The following is a 19,229-nucleotide window of genomic DNA, read 5'->3' as shown; positions in this document are numbered from 1 at the left end:
ATGAAAAATTTCCTCTGTGTTTTTTCCTAAGCGTTTTGCAGTTTCAGGTCTTACATTTAAGTCTTTAATCCATTCTGAGTGAACTTTTGTGTATGGTATAAGATAAAGGTCCAGTTTTATTCTTTTGCCTGTGGATGTTGTTTGCCCAGAACTATTTGTTTAGGAAACTGTCTTTTCCCCGTTATATATTTTTGGCACCCTTGTTGAAGACCAGTTGATCATATATGTGTGGATTCATTTCCGGGCTCTCTATTCTCTTCCAGTGGTCTATATGTCTGTCTTTATGCCAGTGCCATTACTATTTTGATTATGGTGGCTTTGTAAGATGTAAATGTCATGAAGCACGATGCCTCTAGCTTTGTTCTTCTTTTTCAAGATTGTTTTCATTATTCAAGTCTTTTGTGGTTGCATATTAATTTTTGTATTTTTTTCTATTTCTGTAAAAATTGTCATTGGGATTTTGATAGGAATTACATTGAATCTACATTTTTATTAGTCTTTAAAATCAATGGTCCCCAACCTTTTTAGCACCAGGGACTGATTTTGTGGAAGACAGTTTTCCACAGACCTGGGTTGGGGATAGGGGTGATGGTTTCAGGATGAAACTGTTCCACCTCAGATCATCAGGCATTAGATTCTTACAAGGAGCATACAACCTAGATCCCTTGCACACACACTTCACAATAGGGTTTGCACTCCTATGAGAATCTAATGCTGCTGCTGATCAGACAGGAGACGGAGATCAGGTTGTAATGCTTGCTTGCTAGCCACCCACCTCCTGCTGTGCAGCCTGGATCCTACCAGTACTTGTCTGTGGCCTGGGGGTTGGGGATCCCTGCTTTTAATGTTTTTTAGAGGACTGTGGACAGTGACTCGCACCTGTAATTACAGCACTTTGGGAGGCCAAGGCAGGAGGATCACTGGAGGCAGGAATTCTAGACCGACCTGGACAATATAGTGAGACTCCATATCTACAAAAAAAAAAAATTTACCAGGGCATGGTGACACCTGCCTCTTATCCTAGCTACTTGGGGGGTTGAAGTAGGAAGATTGCTTGAGTCCAGGACTTTCAGGTTATGGTGAGCTATGATCACACCACTACACCCTAGCCTGGGTGACAGAGCAAGACTGTGTTTCATAAATAAATAAAACAAAGAAATAAAAATTAAAGTAAAAAATAAAATTAAAAAAAAATGTTTCGTAGAATTGGCATTGAGGCCATTTAGGTCCTTAGCTTTTCTTTGATGGGAGACTTTTTGTTACTGATTCAGTCTCCTTACTAGTCGGGTCAGATTTTCTGTTTCTTCGTTATTCAGTCTTGGTAGGTTGTGTATTACTAGGAATTTGTCCATTTCTTTATCCAATTTATTGTCATGTAATTTTTCAGAGTAGTCTTTTATTATTTCAGTGGCATCAGTGTCTCCTCTTTCATTTCTTTCTTTTTTCTTAACCAATCTAGGTAAAGACTTGTCAATTCTGTTAATCTTTTAAAAAAACCCAACTCTTAGTTTTATTGTTTTTTCAATTGTTTTTCTGTTCCCTATTTTATTTCTGTACAAATCTTTATTGTTGTTTTCCTTCTGCTAACTTTGAGTTTACTTTGTTGTTTTTCTAGTTCCATGAAGTGTAGAATTGGATTACTTGAGAGCTTGCTTTTTTAATGTTGGCATTTACCACTATAAACTTTCCTCTTTGTACTGCTTTTGGGGTCTCTCTTACTTTTGGTATGTAGTGGGGTTTTTTTTTCCCCCACTGGTCTCAAGATAGTTTTATAACTTTTGATTTCTTTTTTGACTCATTCATTTGTTGTTCAAAAGCATGTTAATTTTTTTTTTTTTTCCTGGAGGCAGAGTCTCACTCTGTCGCCAGGCACTAGGCTGGAGTGCAGTGGCACAATCTCGGCTCACTGCAACCTCCGCCTCCCGGGTTCAAGCAATTCTCCTGCCTCAGCCTCCTGAGTAGCTGGGATTACAGGCACGCGCCACCATGCCCAGCTAATTTTTGTATTTTTGGTAGAGACGGGGTTTCACCATGTTGGCCAGGATGGTCTTGATCTCTTGACCTCGTGATCCGCTCGCCTCGGCCTCCCAAAGTGCTGGGATTACAGGCTTGAGCCACCGCGCCCGGCCCTAAAAGCATGTTAATTTTCATATTTTTGTAAATTTTCTGGTTTTCTTTCTGATGTTGAATTTTAGTTTTATTCTGTTGTGGTTGCAAACAATACCTGGTATTAATTTTAATCTTACATTTACTAAGACTTACTTTGTTACCTAACACATGGTCTGTCCTAGAGAATGTTCCATGTGCAGTTGTGAAGAATATGTATTTTGTTGCTGTTGGGTAAGATGTTCTATTCATGTCTGTTAGATCCCTCTGGTCTCTAGTATTTAAGTTCTGTTTTCTTATTGATCTTCCCTTTGGTTGTTTCATTTGTTACTGAAGGTGAGGTATTCTACTTTCCTACTATTCTTATATTGCTGTTTATTTCTCTCTTCACTGTGATCAGTATTTGCTTGCTATATTTGGATGCTCTGATGTTGGTTACATATGTTGTTAAATATTCCTGGTGAATTGACCCATTTATTATTATATAATGTCGTTTTTCTGTCTCTTGTGACCATTTTTGACTTAGAATCTATTTAGTATCCTAGAATTGCCACCTCTGCTGTCTTTTGGTTACCATTTGTAAGTAATAACTTTTTCTAGCTCTTCACTTTTAGCGTATGGATATCCTTAAATTTAAAGTGAGTCACTTGCAGACAGCATTTTTATTCAGCCACTTTACATCTTTTGATTAGAGAATTTAATCCACTTACATTTAAAACAATGACTGATAGGGAAAGACTTACATTATTGTCATTAATGTTTTCTTTCTATAGCTTTTTTGTTCCTCTTTTCCTCCTTTACTATCTTTTTCTGGAGAATAAAAAGTAATATAACTTCTTAGCTGTGTTTCTAGAACTAAAGTAGTTCTTCCTGTTTCATTAAAGCATCTTTGAATGGTTTTTATGTAAAGAAAAAAATTTTGTCAGTTATAAAATTTCCATTAACAATAAAATCTTAAATGCTAATAGAAACTTAGAAAAATGTAGCCCATTTTTAGCATATCTCTGCTTTCTCCTTTTTGTTCTCTCCTATTCTCTGAAATTATATATAATCATTATCTGCTGATAATTTTGTTTAAAAATTTAATACAGTCAACTAAATTTTGAGTCAAGTTAATTCAGATATATCAATGATCCCAACAGCCTTATTTTGAAGACAAGTTTTTTTTAAAGACCCCATAGTATTATATGACAATTTGTTTTGTATTTGCTATAAAAGTTTTCTTATGGGATTGATACTACTTATTCTGCTTTTTTATTGTGGTACTCAATATTTGTTTATGAATCTGGCCGTTTCATTGTACATAAATTTCTGAAGTCCTTAGAAACCAAAACAGTCAGTGGACAGAATGTTTTTGTTCATCCCTTGAAACAAATTGGAAATAACCACACACATGATACTTGCTTCAAAACAATTTAACTCATATTTAAGTCTTTCATACTCTGAATTCTTTTCTATATAATGGGAGAAAAAAATCCCTGTGGATTTCTTTAGGGGAAGTTTTGTACATTTTGCCAATTCTTTGTTTCTCAAAGTTTTCTTTCTTTTTTTTTTTTTAGACAGAGTTTCTCTCTCTTACCCAGGCTGGAGTGCAGTGGCGTGATCTTGGCTCACTGCAACCTCTGTTCCTGGGTTCAAGTGATTGTCCTACCTCAGGCTCCAAAATAACTGAGACTACAGGTGTGCGCCCCACACCCAGCTAATTTTTGTATTTTTAGTAGAGATGGGGCTTCACCACATTGGCCAGCCTGGTCTCGAACTCCTGACCTTGTGATCTACCACCTCGGCCTCCCAAAGTGCTGAGATTACGGGCGTGAGCCACTGCACCCAGCCCAAAGTTTTCTTAATAGATTTTAAAAATCTAATTGTAGAATATATTTTGGATTCATCAACATAATGGTCTTATTCAAATCGCATGAGAGGTTTTTCTCCAGATCGTCAACATTTGTAACTTACAGTATTAGAAGTTCATTTGTAACTTAGAGTATTAGAAGTTGTTAATATCTCACAATCAAGGGATCAGAGATAAAATGTTGTCTATGTTTTCAAATAGAGGAAAAGCAGTATGTCTGTGGATTAAATTCCATTAATTATCAACAGTTATGCAAATTGATGTTACGTTTCATTTGGTTTTATATCCTCTTGAGGTGTTTTTATCCCTTAGCTGGTTATTCAATAGATAAATCTAAATTTAATAAATTATTTTGAATTATTAGCTCTGTAGTAGGCTTTTCTCTTCAACTGAAGACCCAGTGTCTCATACACACTGTTGCTCTGAATATTCTCAGAAGGTTTTTTTTTCTTCTTCATACTTTCTGTGTACTGGTTGAGAGAATTTGATTTAGAAACAGTACATATTCAGAAGGCAAATAGCCAACCCATGAAGCACTCAAAATAGAAAAGACTTTTAGGTCAATGATTGCTCTGCTTTTTAACCCAATAACATGGTTATTAGGGGAATTTTAATTTTTATTCATCAAGGAATCCTGATGACTGTATAGCAATTAACTATTTTACTAATTAGTGGTACAAAATTTGTTTTATGGTCTTATTAAGAAGTTTAAAAACAGTTAAAGGTAAAATTGAGGAAATTATCTATAAAAATTGATCAGTTGCTGTTTTCCAGAGAATTTGGGGTGGTTTCTTTAACTGGTTTACATTGTGTAGAGCTCATAGTTTATCACAAGCAGATAAAACAGTTTAATTTAAATAATAATCTCTAATATTGGCTTTTGTCTTCTTCATTTATTCAGTTTTATTAACTTCTCTCTCTGCATTTGCTGTATTTTATTTTCTAACTTTATTAGAAAGAATATTTGATTCTTTTATTTTGACATTTTAAAAATAAATATATTTAAAGCTATAAATTTATTTCTAAGTATTGCCATTGCTGTATCCCACATGTTTTGAATTGTGAGTGCTTTTCTTATTCATAACTTAAGAGTTCATGAATTCTACTGTGTTTTTCTATTTAACTCATATGGTTTTTAAGAACATGAGTTTTATGGCTGTGTATGTTGGTTCACACCTGTAATTTTGGCATTTTGGAAGCCTGAGTCAAGAGGATCCCTTGAGACCAGAAGGAAGTTTGAGATTAGCCTGGGCAACAAAGCAGTATCTTGTCTCTACAAAATATATAAAAACTAGCTGGGTGTAGTGGTATGCACCTGTGGTCCCAGCTACTCAAGAGGCTAAGATGGAACGATTACCTGAGCCTAGGAGTTTGAGGCTGCACTGAGCTATGATCTTGCCGCTGCACTCCAGCCTGGGTGACAGAGACCACGTCTCTAAAATCAATCAATCAATCAATCAACCAAGATGGATTTTTGTTTTGGGCTTAACTTTTAATCTACCATGACTTTATATTATTGACTTTTAATCTACCGTGGCATAATTGTTGAAATACATGATCAATATGATAAGGATTGCTTAAAATTTGTAGAATGTCCTTTTGTAATCTAGCCAATGGCTGTAAATATTCCATTTGTGTCTACATATTTTTCTACTTCTTGGCTGAATCTTTATCTTTTTTCGATGCAGGTTGTTAATGATGATCAAATATTCAAATAGTGAGCTTATCTGCCTATATACTTAGTAAAATGATCTTAAATCTTCATTTGAAGACATTTAAGAATATTAAGAAACTTCACCTTAGGTTTAAAGAGAGAACTTATAGTTTGTTAACTTTGACAGAGGTTTTTTGTTTTTCCTTTTGAAATTGCCAAGATAGTAGTAGTAGTAGCAGCAGCAGCAACAGCAATGTTGGTGGTAATGGTAATAACAGCAGCAGCAGCTAACTGTGTGCCAGCACCATTCAGATCTCTCTAAATCTGTTAATAAATGTAACCCCATAACAGCTCTATGAGATATATTGTTTTCCTCATTTTATAGATGAGAAAAGACACAGAAAGATTAATATACTTACTTACTGTAGTCGCACTGGCTTAAACAAATAAAGGTAAGTTTTGTTTAGCTAAACACACACAAAAACAATTTTTTTCTTTCCTCTCTGTAGTTATTAGAAAAACTGAGAGAACGTTGGCTGTCTACTGGCTTATGGCATAAACTGGAGTTGGCGAAGACAGTCATTGTGGAACCACAGGGAGGAGAAAAAACAGATTTTGATGAATTACTGCAGGTGTACTATGATGCAGTCAAATACAAAGGAGAGAAAGGTGACTGGAAATTATTTCATGTTACAATTATAATTTGATACTATCTTTTGAAGTGAATTACACTTAAGAGAAAAATTATCCAGAGCGAAAAGAAAATAAATTGGGTAAAGAAATTCTTTTAATTGCACTTGTCCTCCTATGAATATTTTCACTTGGGTATGCTGATTCAACTTTAAGAAAAATTATGCCATCGGGTATTATCTCAGTCTTTAGTGCACTACCTGAAACAGTTTGTGCAAAAAGGCAGTTAGGATATATAAAAATATATTCCTTACTAGCCAAATGAGACCTTTATTAGATGCAAATCAGTACACTTTGTTCTTATAGTCTATTATATAAGGTAAACTTGAATTTTCAAAACGTAACTAAAAACTCAATTCCGAGTTAGACCATATCTCTGAAGAGTTTGATGTGAGACTGGTGTGATGGCTCATGCCTGTAATCCTAGCACTTTGGGAGGCTGAGGCAGGCAGATCACTTGAGCACAGGAGTTCAAGACTAGCCTGGGCAACATGGTGAAATCCTGTCCCTACAAAAAACACAAACATTAGCAGGGCATGGTGGTGTGTGCCTATAGTTCCAGCTACTCAGGAGGCTGAAGTGGGAGGATCACTTGAGCCCAGGAGGTCAAAGTTGCAGTGAGTTGTGATTGTGCCACTGCACTCCAGCCTGGCTGACACAGTGAGATCCTGTCTCAAAAAATAAATAAAATGAAATAAAAAGTTTGATGTGAAGGACTAACAGTAATAGTTTATGAACAATGCAAGAAAGAGGTTAATTTAACATGTCAATATCTTTTTATGATGTATGTATATATATGGTGTTCTGTGTGTGTTTTAAATACTTTTAAATATAATATTCCATATGATATGTATTATCAATTAAATTTCATTTATTAGAATTACTTTCAGGTGGTAAAAGTAATAATGCAACTTCAATTTTTATTAAATAAACCTGCTTGTAATTACACAGTCCTTATTCAGTTGCTGTTTTGATGTGTTTTTACTGTGTAATTTATCTGGAAGATGCACAATTTGTAAATTGGTTTGCTACCCTTTTGCATTTGAACTTTTAAAACTTTATCTCATAATACTGTTTTTGATTATTTTAAGTTTGCTACTATAATTACTAGATTTATAAATCAGGTATTTTCAAAATGACAAAGATAAGCAATTTCTGAGAATTTTGGATATGCATTTTTCTCTTGCTTAAGATGGAGCCCTCCTGGTAGCAGTTTGTCGTGGTAAAGTGAGTGAGGGTCTGGATTTCTCAGACGACAATGCCCGTGCCGTCATAACAATAGGAATTCCTTTTCCAAATGTGAAAGATCTACAGGTAGGCCATCGAAACCTTAAGTTTCATTATTACAGTCGTCATTGGTTTTGCAGAAAGTTAATTGCAGGGATCCCTCGTTTTACTGCCCTTTGCTTTATAGTGCTTTTTTACAAATTGAAGATTTGTGGTAACCCTGCATTGTGCAAGTCTGTTGGCACCATTTTTCCAAAAGCATGTGCTCACTTGTTTCTATATCACATTTTGGTTAATTCTTACAATATTTCAAACCTTTCCATCATTATTATATCTGTTAGGGTGATCTGTGATAAGTGATCTTTGATATTACTATTGTAACTGTTTTGGGGTGCCTCATACTACACCCACATAAGACAGCAAACTTAATTGATAAGTGTTGCATGTATTCTAACTGCTCCACTAACCAGCCTTCCCCCATTTCTCTCTCCTCGGGACGCTCCATTCCCTGAGACAAAACGATACTGAAATTAGGTCAATTAATAACCCTACAGTGGCCTCTAAGTGATCAAGTGAGCTGTCTTTTGGACAAAAAGATTTATTTTCAAAGTCTGGTCCTGGGTCGGGTACATTGGTATCACCTGGGAACTTAATAGAAATAAAGACTTTCAGGCTCATCCAGACCTGCTGAATCAGAAACTCTGGAATTGGAGCCCAGCAATTTGTGTTTTATCAGTCTGTTAACCACAGACTCATGGATCTCTCTATGGAATTCTGGGGTCTTTCGTCCATCTGACTGCCTTCTCTCCAGTGTCCTGCCTTGCAGATTTTGTGATTTGGTCACTCCATATTCTGATCTCTTCCACCTCAGCTCAACAGGACCACTGCACTCTGCTTGTATTTTAATGCTCTGTGCTGTGGTCAGGAAATTATACCCAAGCAGAGAGCTGACAATAATGGAGTTCACCTAATGAATTCCACTTAGTTCCACAATTACAGTCTTGTATTGTCTGGTGTCTACTACCTGAAAACAGTTGTTCTGTTTTGCCTGATTATGCGATTGCTTACAATGGAAGAAATATTCTAAAACCAGTTACTCAATCTTGGCCAGAAACAGTTGTATCTCATTATCACTGATTGTTTCCTAAACGATATATTTGGAAAACTAGAGTAATAATTTGAGCCTAGGTTGAAGTTATTGTTCATCAAGGAGGATTTTCTTTTACTTCCTACAGGGAATCTGAGAAAACTTGAGATTTTCTGGCCACTGAGCTGATTCATTGATTATGATCCATATCCCTCCTCCCAGGGTACAATTAGGGTCTCATACCAAAGCAGGAGTTCTTTCATTAGAATAGTTATCTTTTTAATTGTTCATACTTGACTAGGCACTGTGAATTAGATAATTTTACTTTTATTTTTCTAGTCCATAGCAGTCTTTAGGTAACATTAATAAGCAGTATTTCTTTTGTTAGCCCTCAATCTTCCCGTAACCTCTGGACCTCTTCAAAATTTCTGCAAGTCCTCGGGGTATCTCACTTGATGATTCGTAGTCTAATGTTTCAGCCTCCAGTAACTTTGGTGGTTTCCACTACCTTTCTCCAGTTAACCAGTGCTATTGCTGAGAGCACTAATGGCTGTGCTCAAGGCTGGGTCTCCTATTCTAAAATGGCTGATGCTGCCTTGACCGCTGCTACTGATGAAACAGTTGACATTTACCCAAGAAAACTCTTGTTGCCATCAACAGCTTCAGTGCTGCATTCCACCGAAGTGGAGTGCTACTGGTGGCACAGCTATTGGCACTGGTATTGTCTCCTTTCAATGTCTTATCATTTTACTCTAGCCCTACATTATTGCACTAAGGCTGCTTGTTAAAGTGGAAAGAATCCGTTTCCGTTCTTTAGCCACACATTTTCTTCCAATGTCTTAATAAAATACAAATTTTTCCTCATAAAACTAATTCTTTCCATTTTTGCCTATGGCCTCTCTCTTCCTTGGACCCTACGTATGAGTTCTTGAGAGCTGGCAAGGAAGAAAAACTTTATGGCCATACTAGGTTGTACTAGCTATTATAGGTACAAAGTAACAAGGCCTAAAAGGATCATTAAGATTATAATTCTGATTACATATAAGAAGAGAATGATATTCAGAGTAGTTATCAAAAGAATTTTAACTTTTTCCATAATTTTTAGTAAAAGAAAAGGCTTAAGAAAATGTGATGAGAATACAGGTAATTATTGTGTTATTCTTCATTATCTAAAAAAATTCTTAAAATTAAAAAAATACATTTGTGAGGAAAGAAAATTACATTTCTCTTTTCTCCACCTTGGCCTCAACAGCTATGATTGTGAACATTGTTAGTGTACCAACCTGGGGGTCATAATGCTTTTTTCCTCAGGATAAATTCTTCCTAGTCAATATCTCAGTCTGTCATGCAAAAAAGATACCTGGTGACCTACTCTGACATTCCTCAGTCATGATCCTACTTGTCATAGTTCTGCTTATCTGAATCTCAGTGGGTCAAGTGCATAAAACAGCAAAATAACAGAAGCATCAATGGGTTCTGGGTAGAGGGGAGGAAGGTGGTTCTAAAGGGTTATCCCTAGTGGTTCCCAAAAGGTGGACACAAGAATAGTTCAAGCTGCAGGGACAAGGGATAGAAAAATGAAATTATTTACCAGCAGTACTAGATATACTGGGAAGTGTATTTCTTACTGCTCTATGTCTGGATCAGTTCTTCCTCTGTAACGACTCCAAAACTCAGTGACTTAAATCAGCAATCATTTATAACAGATGCTGCATCTATGGAGAGATTGGGTGGCAGATGATCTAGGCTTGGGCTTGGTTGGTCGGCTCTCTTGATTTCAGCTGGGCTCAGCTTCTCTGCCCTAGTTGGCTGATCTTTGTTGAAGTCAACTGAGTCAGCTCTGTTCCACCTGGATTTCATTCTTCGTGGACCAACAGACTAGCCAAGACATGTTATCATTGCAATGGCAGTAGTACAAAAGGGCAGGCTTAACTATGTAAGCAGTTAAGTCAAATACCTATTTATATCACATCTGCTAACCTCCTCTTGCCCAAAACATGTCATATGCACAATCTCAAAGTCAAGGCAGGGGAGAAAAGGGATAATTTCTACCACACATGGCAAAGGACTTAAATCATGACTTCCAAAAGGAGTTCTCAGCTGTGACATTTTTTCATAACTAAAGGGAATTTGTTAGTTATCCATTTATAAGCTTTAAGAGTATAAGCATGCAGTTTTTACAATGATTAAGAAGGCCTTTTATCATTTGGAAATGCCCAGTATATAACAGTCAATACCTAAAATATTTGAAATACGTCAGGCATCATTATGGGTGATTTCTTAAAATTTTTATAAATGGTTAAGTATTTGAAAATACTTATATGCCTCTATGGAATATAAAAGTTTAAGTTTCAAATTCTAATGAATTTAGGTTTGGCTTTTTGCCTGTCTTTTGGTGTTATATTTAGGAAAACACTGGCAAATCCAACATCATGCATGTTTGCCACTAATGTTTTCTTTGAAGAGTTTTATACTTGTAACTCTGTAATTTAGATATTTGATTCCTTTTGAGTAAATTTTTCTATGTGATACATGGTGAGGTCCAACTTCCTTATAACTAAAGTGAATCTTCTATTGACAGCATATAGTTAGATCAGATTTTTAAATATCCATTTGGCCAATCTCTGCCTTTCAATTGGAGAGTTTAAACCATTTACATTTAAAGTAATTACTGATAGGGAAGGACTTCTGCTATGTAGCTATTTGTTTTTGTGTGTGTGTTGTGTGCTTTTTGTTCTTCAGTCCTTCATCATTACCTTTTTTGCATTTAGTTGGTTTGTGGTATACTATTTTGATTCCCTTCTTTCCTTTTATGTCTTTTTATAGTCTTTACCTTGGGGATTATAACTATCATCTGAATCTCTGTTCCTCCCTTTTTATGTTGTTATTGCACAGATTGCATCTTTATACATTGTGTACCATTAACATAGTTTTTAATTGTTGTTTTATGCCTTTGCCTTTTAAATAATACAGTGACAACAAAGGAGTTGTAATTCAAAAGCATATTGTAGTATTCACCTGCATAGTTACCTTTACCAGTATCCTTTATTATTTCTTAAAGCATAGGTTTATAAATATGTTTTATAATCTATTACATGGTGTACCTTGAGGATAGGGGTAATTTCTTAAGCATCTTTATGTCTCTACAACCAAGATATTGCCGAAGAACATAGTGTTGAATAAATATTTTAGTTAATTATTGAAAGGGGTTTTCGTAGAAGTTATTAAAATTGCGTTTGACCTTGTTACTTGTTTTTAAAAACAACAGCAACTGTGGGTAATCCCCCCATATAGGCACCGAGGAATGAGAGCTAAGCAGAACTCTGGCACAGTTAGGGCCTGAGGAATATCTCAATTTATAGTGTTACTACTCAGCTATTTCCTTTTATATAATCCTTTACATAATCATATATTAGTTTATAGAAATAGGGCTTGATGAATCCCTTTATATAATCCTCTACATATAATCATATAATAGTTGATAGTATGAGTGCCTAAAGAATATTTCCCTACATATATACCTATAATTATATCTTAGTTCATAATCGGAGGAATGCCTAGAGTGGACACAGTACAGAGCATGAGTTAAGGAATAAGCAGCTTATAATCGGAGGAATGCCTAGAGCAGACACAGTGCAGAGCATGATTTAAAGGAAAAACAGTTATACCAAGACAAGAATCCATGGCCCAGGCAGCAGCGTTCAGTATCATAAAGATACCTGCTGTATGGCAGGCTTGGGACAAGAGCCACTCCTCCTGATAAAGGAGTTGTAGGACCTTGCTCCAGTTCTTATAGAAGGCTGCCCTCAGACTGGCAATCCACCTTGGTGACTGTGAACTTTATCAGCTCTTGCTACTGTGCTGCTTGAAAAGCATCTTCCCATTAGAACCCATTGGAAGCTGCCAGAATGTGGCAGTAACCTTGACAGCTCTGTCACTGCTATGTGACTTAAAGCATCCTCCTATAAATCTTCTTAGAAGTAGTTTACCCATAGATAGAAGTATTGCACGCTGCACCCTCTTCACAGCGCACGACCCACCTTCAAGCCTTAGTGACCTAATGGGGGTGGATCCCTTACCGCACACGGCCCTAGCCTTCATGGGAACAGGCCCCTTGCTGCGCACTGTCTACCTCCTGGCCTAAGTGACCTAATGGGGGTGAACCCCATGTTTTGTTGCTCACGACCCTATCCCTATCCTTAAAGATGATTTCACTCACTGCCCTGCCCCCTAACCTATACACAATAAGTACTCATGCTTCTGGACATCGGGGCCTCACCTGACTCCATTCAGAGGTGGCGTGGCCCCCCGAGCCCAGCTGCGTTTTCTTTGTACTTCTGTGTCCTGTCTCTTTATTTCTCGGATCCTGCGCCTCAGCACAGCATAAGGCTCACCCCACGACCCTGTGGGGCCCTCAGCCCTATAAGCAACCACCCTCCATTGGAGACTTTAAGGATGGAAATGATGTTAATCATTAGATGATAATGAACAGGATGGTAGTAAACAGTGATATGATTCATAAGGAGGCAAGGCAGGGTAGTTATAGTGGTAAATCATTAGAGGATATGTAGAAGGGAATGCTCAATTCTCAATAGCATCTTATACTTTAATACATAGTAAAATATAATAAGTGGAGGAAGTATCTTTTATTGACTATATTGGCTATCCCTCTTTTATTATTTATTTTAATTATTTTATTTTATAGACAAGGTCTTGTTTTGTTGCCCAGGCTGGCACAATCATAGCTCAGTTCAGTGGCACAATTGTAGCTCAGTGCAGCCTTTAGCTCCTGGGCTCAATTGATCCTTCTGCCTCAGTCTCCTGAGTAGCTAGGACTATAGGCATGTGCCACCACACCTGGCTAATTTTTTTTTTTTTTAACAGTCCAGAGGTCTTTTATTTTATTTTTTTAACACCTATTATGCCATGAATTAATAGGGAATAGGTTCCAGCAGCTCAGGCTCCTTCCCATTGGTTCTCACAAAGTGTGCTTCTCTGGGTGGAGCAGGCTGGCGCTTCAGTTGGACCCAGGTACCTTTCTCTTTGGCTTCTTTCTTTTTCTGATCATTTTCCTACACACATTTTAGGAAGCTATCTCAGCTCTTAGAGTGCTTGATGTGCTCAATACACACGTTAATTCTCTTGGCAAGAATCTTACCCTTAACTTGTTTGTTTACAACAATGCCAACAGTATGCTGGGTAACATTGTAGACCCTTCCAGTTTTGCCATGATAACATTTGTGGGGCATTCCTTTTTGAACAGTACCCATTCCCTTGATGTCTACAATATCACCTTTCTTATAGATTTGCATATACATGGCCAAAGGAACAACTCCATGTTTTCTAAAAGGCCTAGAGAACAAGTTTCGAGTGCCTCTCCTCTTTCCCTTTGTGTTCGTCATTTTGGCAAATTACGGGAAGATGGCGGTTCAGGCCGAAAGGAAGCTAATTTTTTTTTTTTTGAGAGGTGAGGTCTTGCTATGTTGCGCAAGCTGGCCTTGAACTCCTGGCCTTAAGGGATCCTCACACCTCAGCCTCCCAAAGTGCTGGGACTGTAGGTATGAGCCATCATGCCCAGACTGTGTAACAAATTATCACATAGTGGCTTAAAACAACACACATTTATTATTTCAGTTTCCATTGCTCGTGAATGTGGGCATGGCTTAGGGTGTGTTCCACAAAACTGCTGCAATTAACGTGTTGGCCAGGCTGTGTTCTTATCTACACTTGGGGTCCTTTTGTGGTTGTAGGACTGAGGTTCTTCCTAATCCATCCAAGAGGCAGGTTTTTTTTTTTGAAAACAGGGTCTCACTCCATTGTCCAGGCTGGAATGCAATGGTAAAATCACAACTCACTGCAGCCTTGGCCTCCCAGGATCAGGTGATTCTCCTACCTCAGCCTCCTGGATGGCTGGTACCCCAGGCACACACCACCACACCCAGCTAGTTTTTAAACTTCTTTTTGTAGAGACAGGATCTTGCCATGTTGCCCAAGCTGGTCTTGAACTCCTGAACTCAAGTGATCCACCTGCCTCAGCCTCCCAAAGTGCTGGAATTACAAGCATGAGCCACTGTGCCCAGCCTTAAGGAGCATTCTTGGCTTCAAGAAGCTATTCACAGTTCATTGCCATGTGGCCTTTTCATAGACCCCCCTCGTTTCATGACAGTTTACTTCTAGAGGCCAATAGGAAGCTCTCTAGCTCCAGTCAGGCAAGACAGAGTCTTACACAACTTAATAAAATCATGGGTAAAAAAATGTTTTAAATCATGGGAATAACTTTCCATAATTTTTGCTATATAACATAAATTAAGAGTGATTGGCTGGGCGCAGTGGTTCACATCTGTAATCCCAGCACTTTGGGAGGCTGAGGTGGGCGGATCACCTGAGAAACACGGTGAAACCCCATTTCTACTAAATATACAAAACATTAGCCAGGCATAGTGGTGCATGCCTGTAATCCCAGCTAATTGGGAGACTAGGGCAGGAGAATCACTTGAACCTGGGAGGCAGAGGTTGCAGTGAGCCAAGATAACTCCATTGCACTCCAGCCTGGGCAACAAGAGTGAAACTCCATCTCAAAAAAAAAAAAAAAAAAAAAAAAAAAAGAGTGACTATCCCAGAACCCTTTCCATATTCTGTTGGCTAGAAGCAAGTCACTCAAAGGGAGAGGATTACAAAGGTGTGACTCTCTGGTGTATCACCTTAGGGTGTGTCTGCCATATTTGTATTCCCTATAAAAGAGATGATCTAAATGATCTCCATAGATCGCTCTTCCAAAACTAAAACTATCCTTCAAATTATAGGACCTTAAATTAGAACTTTATGGTTTTCTTTTACATTAATAATTTATCATGCAAGAATAAGTAGAAATTATTTATTAAAGAAAAATTGAAACATTCTACCTTATAGAAATGAAACAACCTATTTCCGCATTATTTTCTCTATTTCATTTGAATTCACATTTAAAAAGGTTAAAGATCATTGAGTCAGAAAAGTGATTTGAATGGGAAAAAGAAGGCAATGACATTGATTTTATGATACTAAAATTTTTTTCTTAAATTTGAGAAAGATTATGGAAGTAAATGTTAAAATACAGTTTAAAATACTAACATAAGACTTTGCAGTCTCAATAGCGGAGTTTGGCTTTTTGAGAAGAAGGAAAATGTATGTTAGAGCCAAAAATATGACTCCTTTGGCTGTGACCAGGATTTCCTCTTCCCACCTTAGGGACTAGAAAGTAGAGGTAGGAAAATTTCATTTTGGAGCCAAGTGTGACTTGTTTAGTTCAAGTCATAATTTATTGCACATACCTGAGGGACCTGAAAATAAAGAAACCCACTATGAAATGTTGATAATGGGCTACTCTGAAGGTAAGCATTAAACTAACTTTCCCAGTGAGGATTTTTTTTCACTTCCACCTTTCCCAGATGCTTCTGATCATTCATAAGGATATACTTAATCATATAATAGTTAAAAAGAAAACTTTCTGTGCAGTAAGCCAAAGTATTTGAGGGGCATGAGAATGAACCAAGGCTTTTATATGACTAGATGTTGATGGAAAAGTATAACTAAAATAAAAGTTGTTTTCTTTTTCATGTAATTAAGTCACAGTATAACAAGGCTGGCTTTTCAATGGATATCTAAAGCAAATCCTTTGGCCAATTACTATGATCTAACAACCGCAGAAGTATTCAGCTTTATAATTGAGGCATCCACCTCTCCAACTGGTGACATGGACATAGTTTGTGAGACATGATAAGGTACAAATATATTTAGGTTTTAAAATTGCATTTCATTTGTATTGCCCAGCATAGTTTAGTATAATAATATATAGAAAAGTTCTCTTTCATAGGTATTGTTCCTTTACTTCTCCAAAGAAAAATTTATAAAACCATGGCATGTGGCTAAAAATGTTTATATTTTTTAAATGTTGAAGTGGTGTGTTAGATTTTTATAATTGGTTTAATAAAATTTGATGGTACTTTTCATTGTCATCAGTGTCCTTACAATGATTAAAATAATTTGTCATGCTAATAAATTTTATGTTTGTGTATTTTTTTGGTAATATAGTATGTTGAGTTACCAAATTAGATTTTATTTGGAAACTATTTACAATTCACATAGTGATTTGAATGTGTATTTTACTATTAGCATACAAGAACAATTGCGAGTTCCTTTTTTAGGAAAATTTTCTTAGCTCTAATGTACCAAGCTATTTGAGTATGTATTATTTTAATCAATTTTTAAAAATTACATTTATGATTGAAAAGTTCAGACATCTATTTTAGTTATATTAGTTATTGACTTTATAATAAGCACACACTTAAATAAATTGATAGGCTTCCATGCATTGTTGGCATTTTATAAACCACGGAAAAAGGGTGCTTTCCCTAAAGGATAACAGCATTAATAAAGTAGAGTGCACACTAAACCATGTTAAACCAGTGCTTTCAACTGTCAAAATTTTATCAGATGATGGTGGTATTGGAATTAAAAAAAATTTTTTTTGAGACAGTCTCTCACTATGTTGCCTAGGCCGGTCCTGGGCTCAAGTGATCCTCTGCCTCAGCTCCTGAGCAGCTGGGATTACAGACTCTTACCAGTTGCACCTGGCTATATTAGAACTCTTAAATCCAACAGATTTCTTTTTAAGGAGAATGATACTGTTCCATTATTATTCCTTTTGCTTTGACAGCAATGTGAATATTCATGAGAAAATGAATGAGGGCAGGAATGCAAAGGACTGTAGTATATCAAGAGGAACTTGATTTCAGAAACAAACCTTTTAAGTAGATTTATCTTTTCCTTTTGAGTAGATTCATATATCCCTTTTGAATTACTTTTCTATCAAAATTATGTTAATGATGGCAGGATGTGGTGGCTCATGCCTGTTATCCCAACACTTTGGGAGGCTGAGGTGGGTGGATCATTTGAGGTCCGGAGTTCAAGACTAGTCTGACCAACATAGTGAAACCCCCATCTCTACTAAAAACACAAAAAATTAGTCCAGTGTGGTGGCACGCGTCTGTAATCTCAGGTACTCAGGAAGCTGAGGCAGGAGAATCACTTGAACCCAGGGGGCAAAGGTTGCAGTGAGCCAAAATTGCACCACTGCACTCCTGTCTGGGCAACAGAGTAAGATGCTGTCTCAAAAAAAAAAATTATGTTAATGATATTGAATGTTTTATGATGTATTTATTCATTTAACAAACCCTTTTTAAAGAGCTTTGTACGAAATGCAAAAGGTGTTAAAATGAACAAGATGCTATCTCTACACTGGTGATGTGAGTAATTTGCTAAAGAACAGGAACATATAGGCTGGGTGCGGCAGTTCACGCCTATAAACCTAGCACTTTGGGAGGCTGAGACAGGCAGATCTTGAGGTCAGGAGATCAAGACCATCCTGGCCAACATGCTGAAACCCCTAAAAATACAAAAATTAGCTGGGTGTGGTGGTGTGTGCCTATAGTCCCAGCTACTCTGGAGGCTGAGGCAGGAGAATCGGTTGATCTTGGGAGGTGAGCTTGCAGTGAGATGAGATCATGCCACTGCACTCCAGCCTGGTAATAGAGCAAGACTCTGTCTCAAAAAAAAAAAAAAAAAAAGAGCAGGAACATATAACAAGATGCTTTGGTGAAATAGAAGGCAGGTGCTCGGATGCTTAGAAAGACTGAAGTTGACCAACGTCTTTTGCCTCCCTTGCAGATACCAATTTACTTTGACTAACTTGCCTAAAAGGGATGGAGGAGCCAGAGAGATGAGATGTGAATCTTCTCTACAGTGAGATTCAAATATACAAACATTTGATAATGTGGAATGGCCTCATCAGAGGTTAGATTACAACAAAACTATTAGATTATAAAACTATTCAAAATAGGCCAGGTGCAGTGGCTGACACCTGGGAGGCTGGGGGTGGGCAGATCACTTGAGGTCAGGAGTTGGAGACCAACCTGGTCAACATGATGAAACTCCATCTCTACTAAAACTACAGAAATTAGTGGGTATGATGGCGTAATCCCAGCTACTTGGGAGGCTGAGACACTAGAATTGCTTGAACTTAGGAGGTAGAGGTCACAGTGAGTTGAGATTGCACTACTGCACTCCAGCCTGGGTGACAGAGACTGCATCTCAAAAAAAAAAAAAAAAAAAAAAAAGTAAAATAAAACTATTCGGAATAATAAAGCAACCATTTTTTTTTTTTTTTTAAATATCTGGCTAGAGCACCAAGTACTATAATACACTCAGGGGACACAGTGATACACAACACAGTTTATAGCCCCCGTCTCATGTAGCTTGTAGTCTAGCAAGGAATATTGACATTAACATAATGAAGAAACAATCATAGTTGTGATGAAGGCTATAAGAAAAAGTCACAGGAACCCTGAGAACGTTATAGCAGGTCTTTGGAGATTAAGAAAGGCTTCCTGAGGAAGTGATATTTAACCTGACACCAGAAAGAAAACTAGGAGTTATGAATGTGTACAAAATGGATAAGACTATTCTCAACAGAGAGAACAGCATGTGCTAAGGTTCTAAGGTGGAAAGAGGATAGCCGTTTCAAAGAACTGAAAGAAGCTGAAGTGGTGAGTTGGGAGAATGGCATATGGATAGAG

The 19,229-nt window shown here is 37.1% G+C and overlaps 1 protein-coding gene and 1 pseudogene across 1 annotated transcript in view; one reads left to right on the top strand and one right to left on the bottom strand.

The window, feature by feature from the left end:
* Positions 1-19,229, top strand: part of BRIP1 (BRCA1 interacting DNA helicase 1) — a 156,431-nt gene that overhangs the window by 91,677 nt on the left and 45,525 nt on the right. The window contains 2 exon segments of the mRNA XM_003929081.4: positions 6,122-6,281; positions 7,495-7,616. Of these exon segments, the coding sequence (XP_003929130.1) occupies positions 6,122-6,281; positions 7,495-7,616 (282 nt within the window).
* LOC141581777 (large ribosomal subunit protein eL21-like) lies at positions 13,536-14,021 on the bottom strand (annotated as a pseudogene).

The sequence above is a fragment of the Saimiri boliviensis genome, chromosome 17 (assembly GCF_048565385.1).
Source record: "Saimiri boliviensis isolate mSaiBol1 chromosome 17, mSaiBol1.pri, whole genome shotgun sequence".
NCBI classification, from domain to species: Eukaryota; Metazoa; Chordata; class Mammalia; order Primates; family Cebidae; genus Saimiri; species Saimiri boliviensis.
Note: the sequence above shows the minus strand (reverse complement) of the source record. Positions and strands in the feature narration are given on the sequence as shown.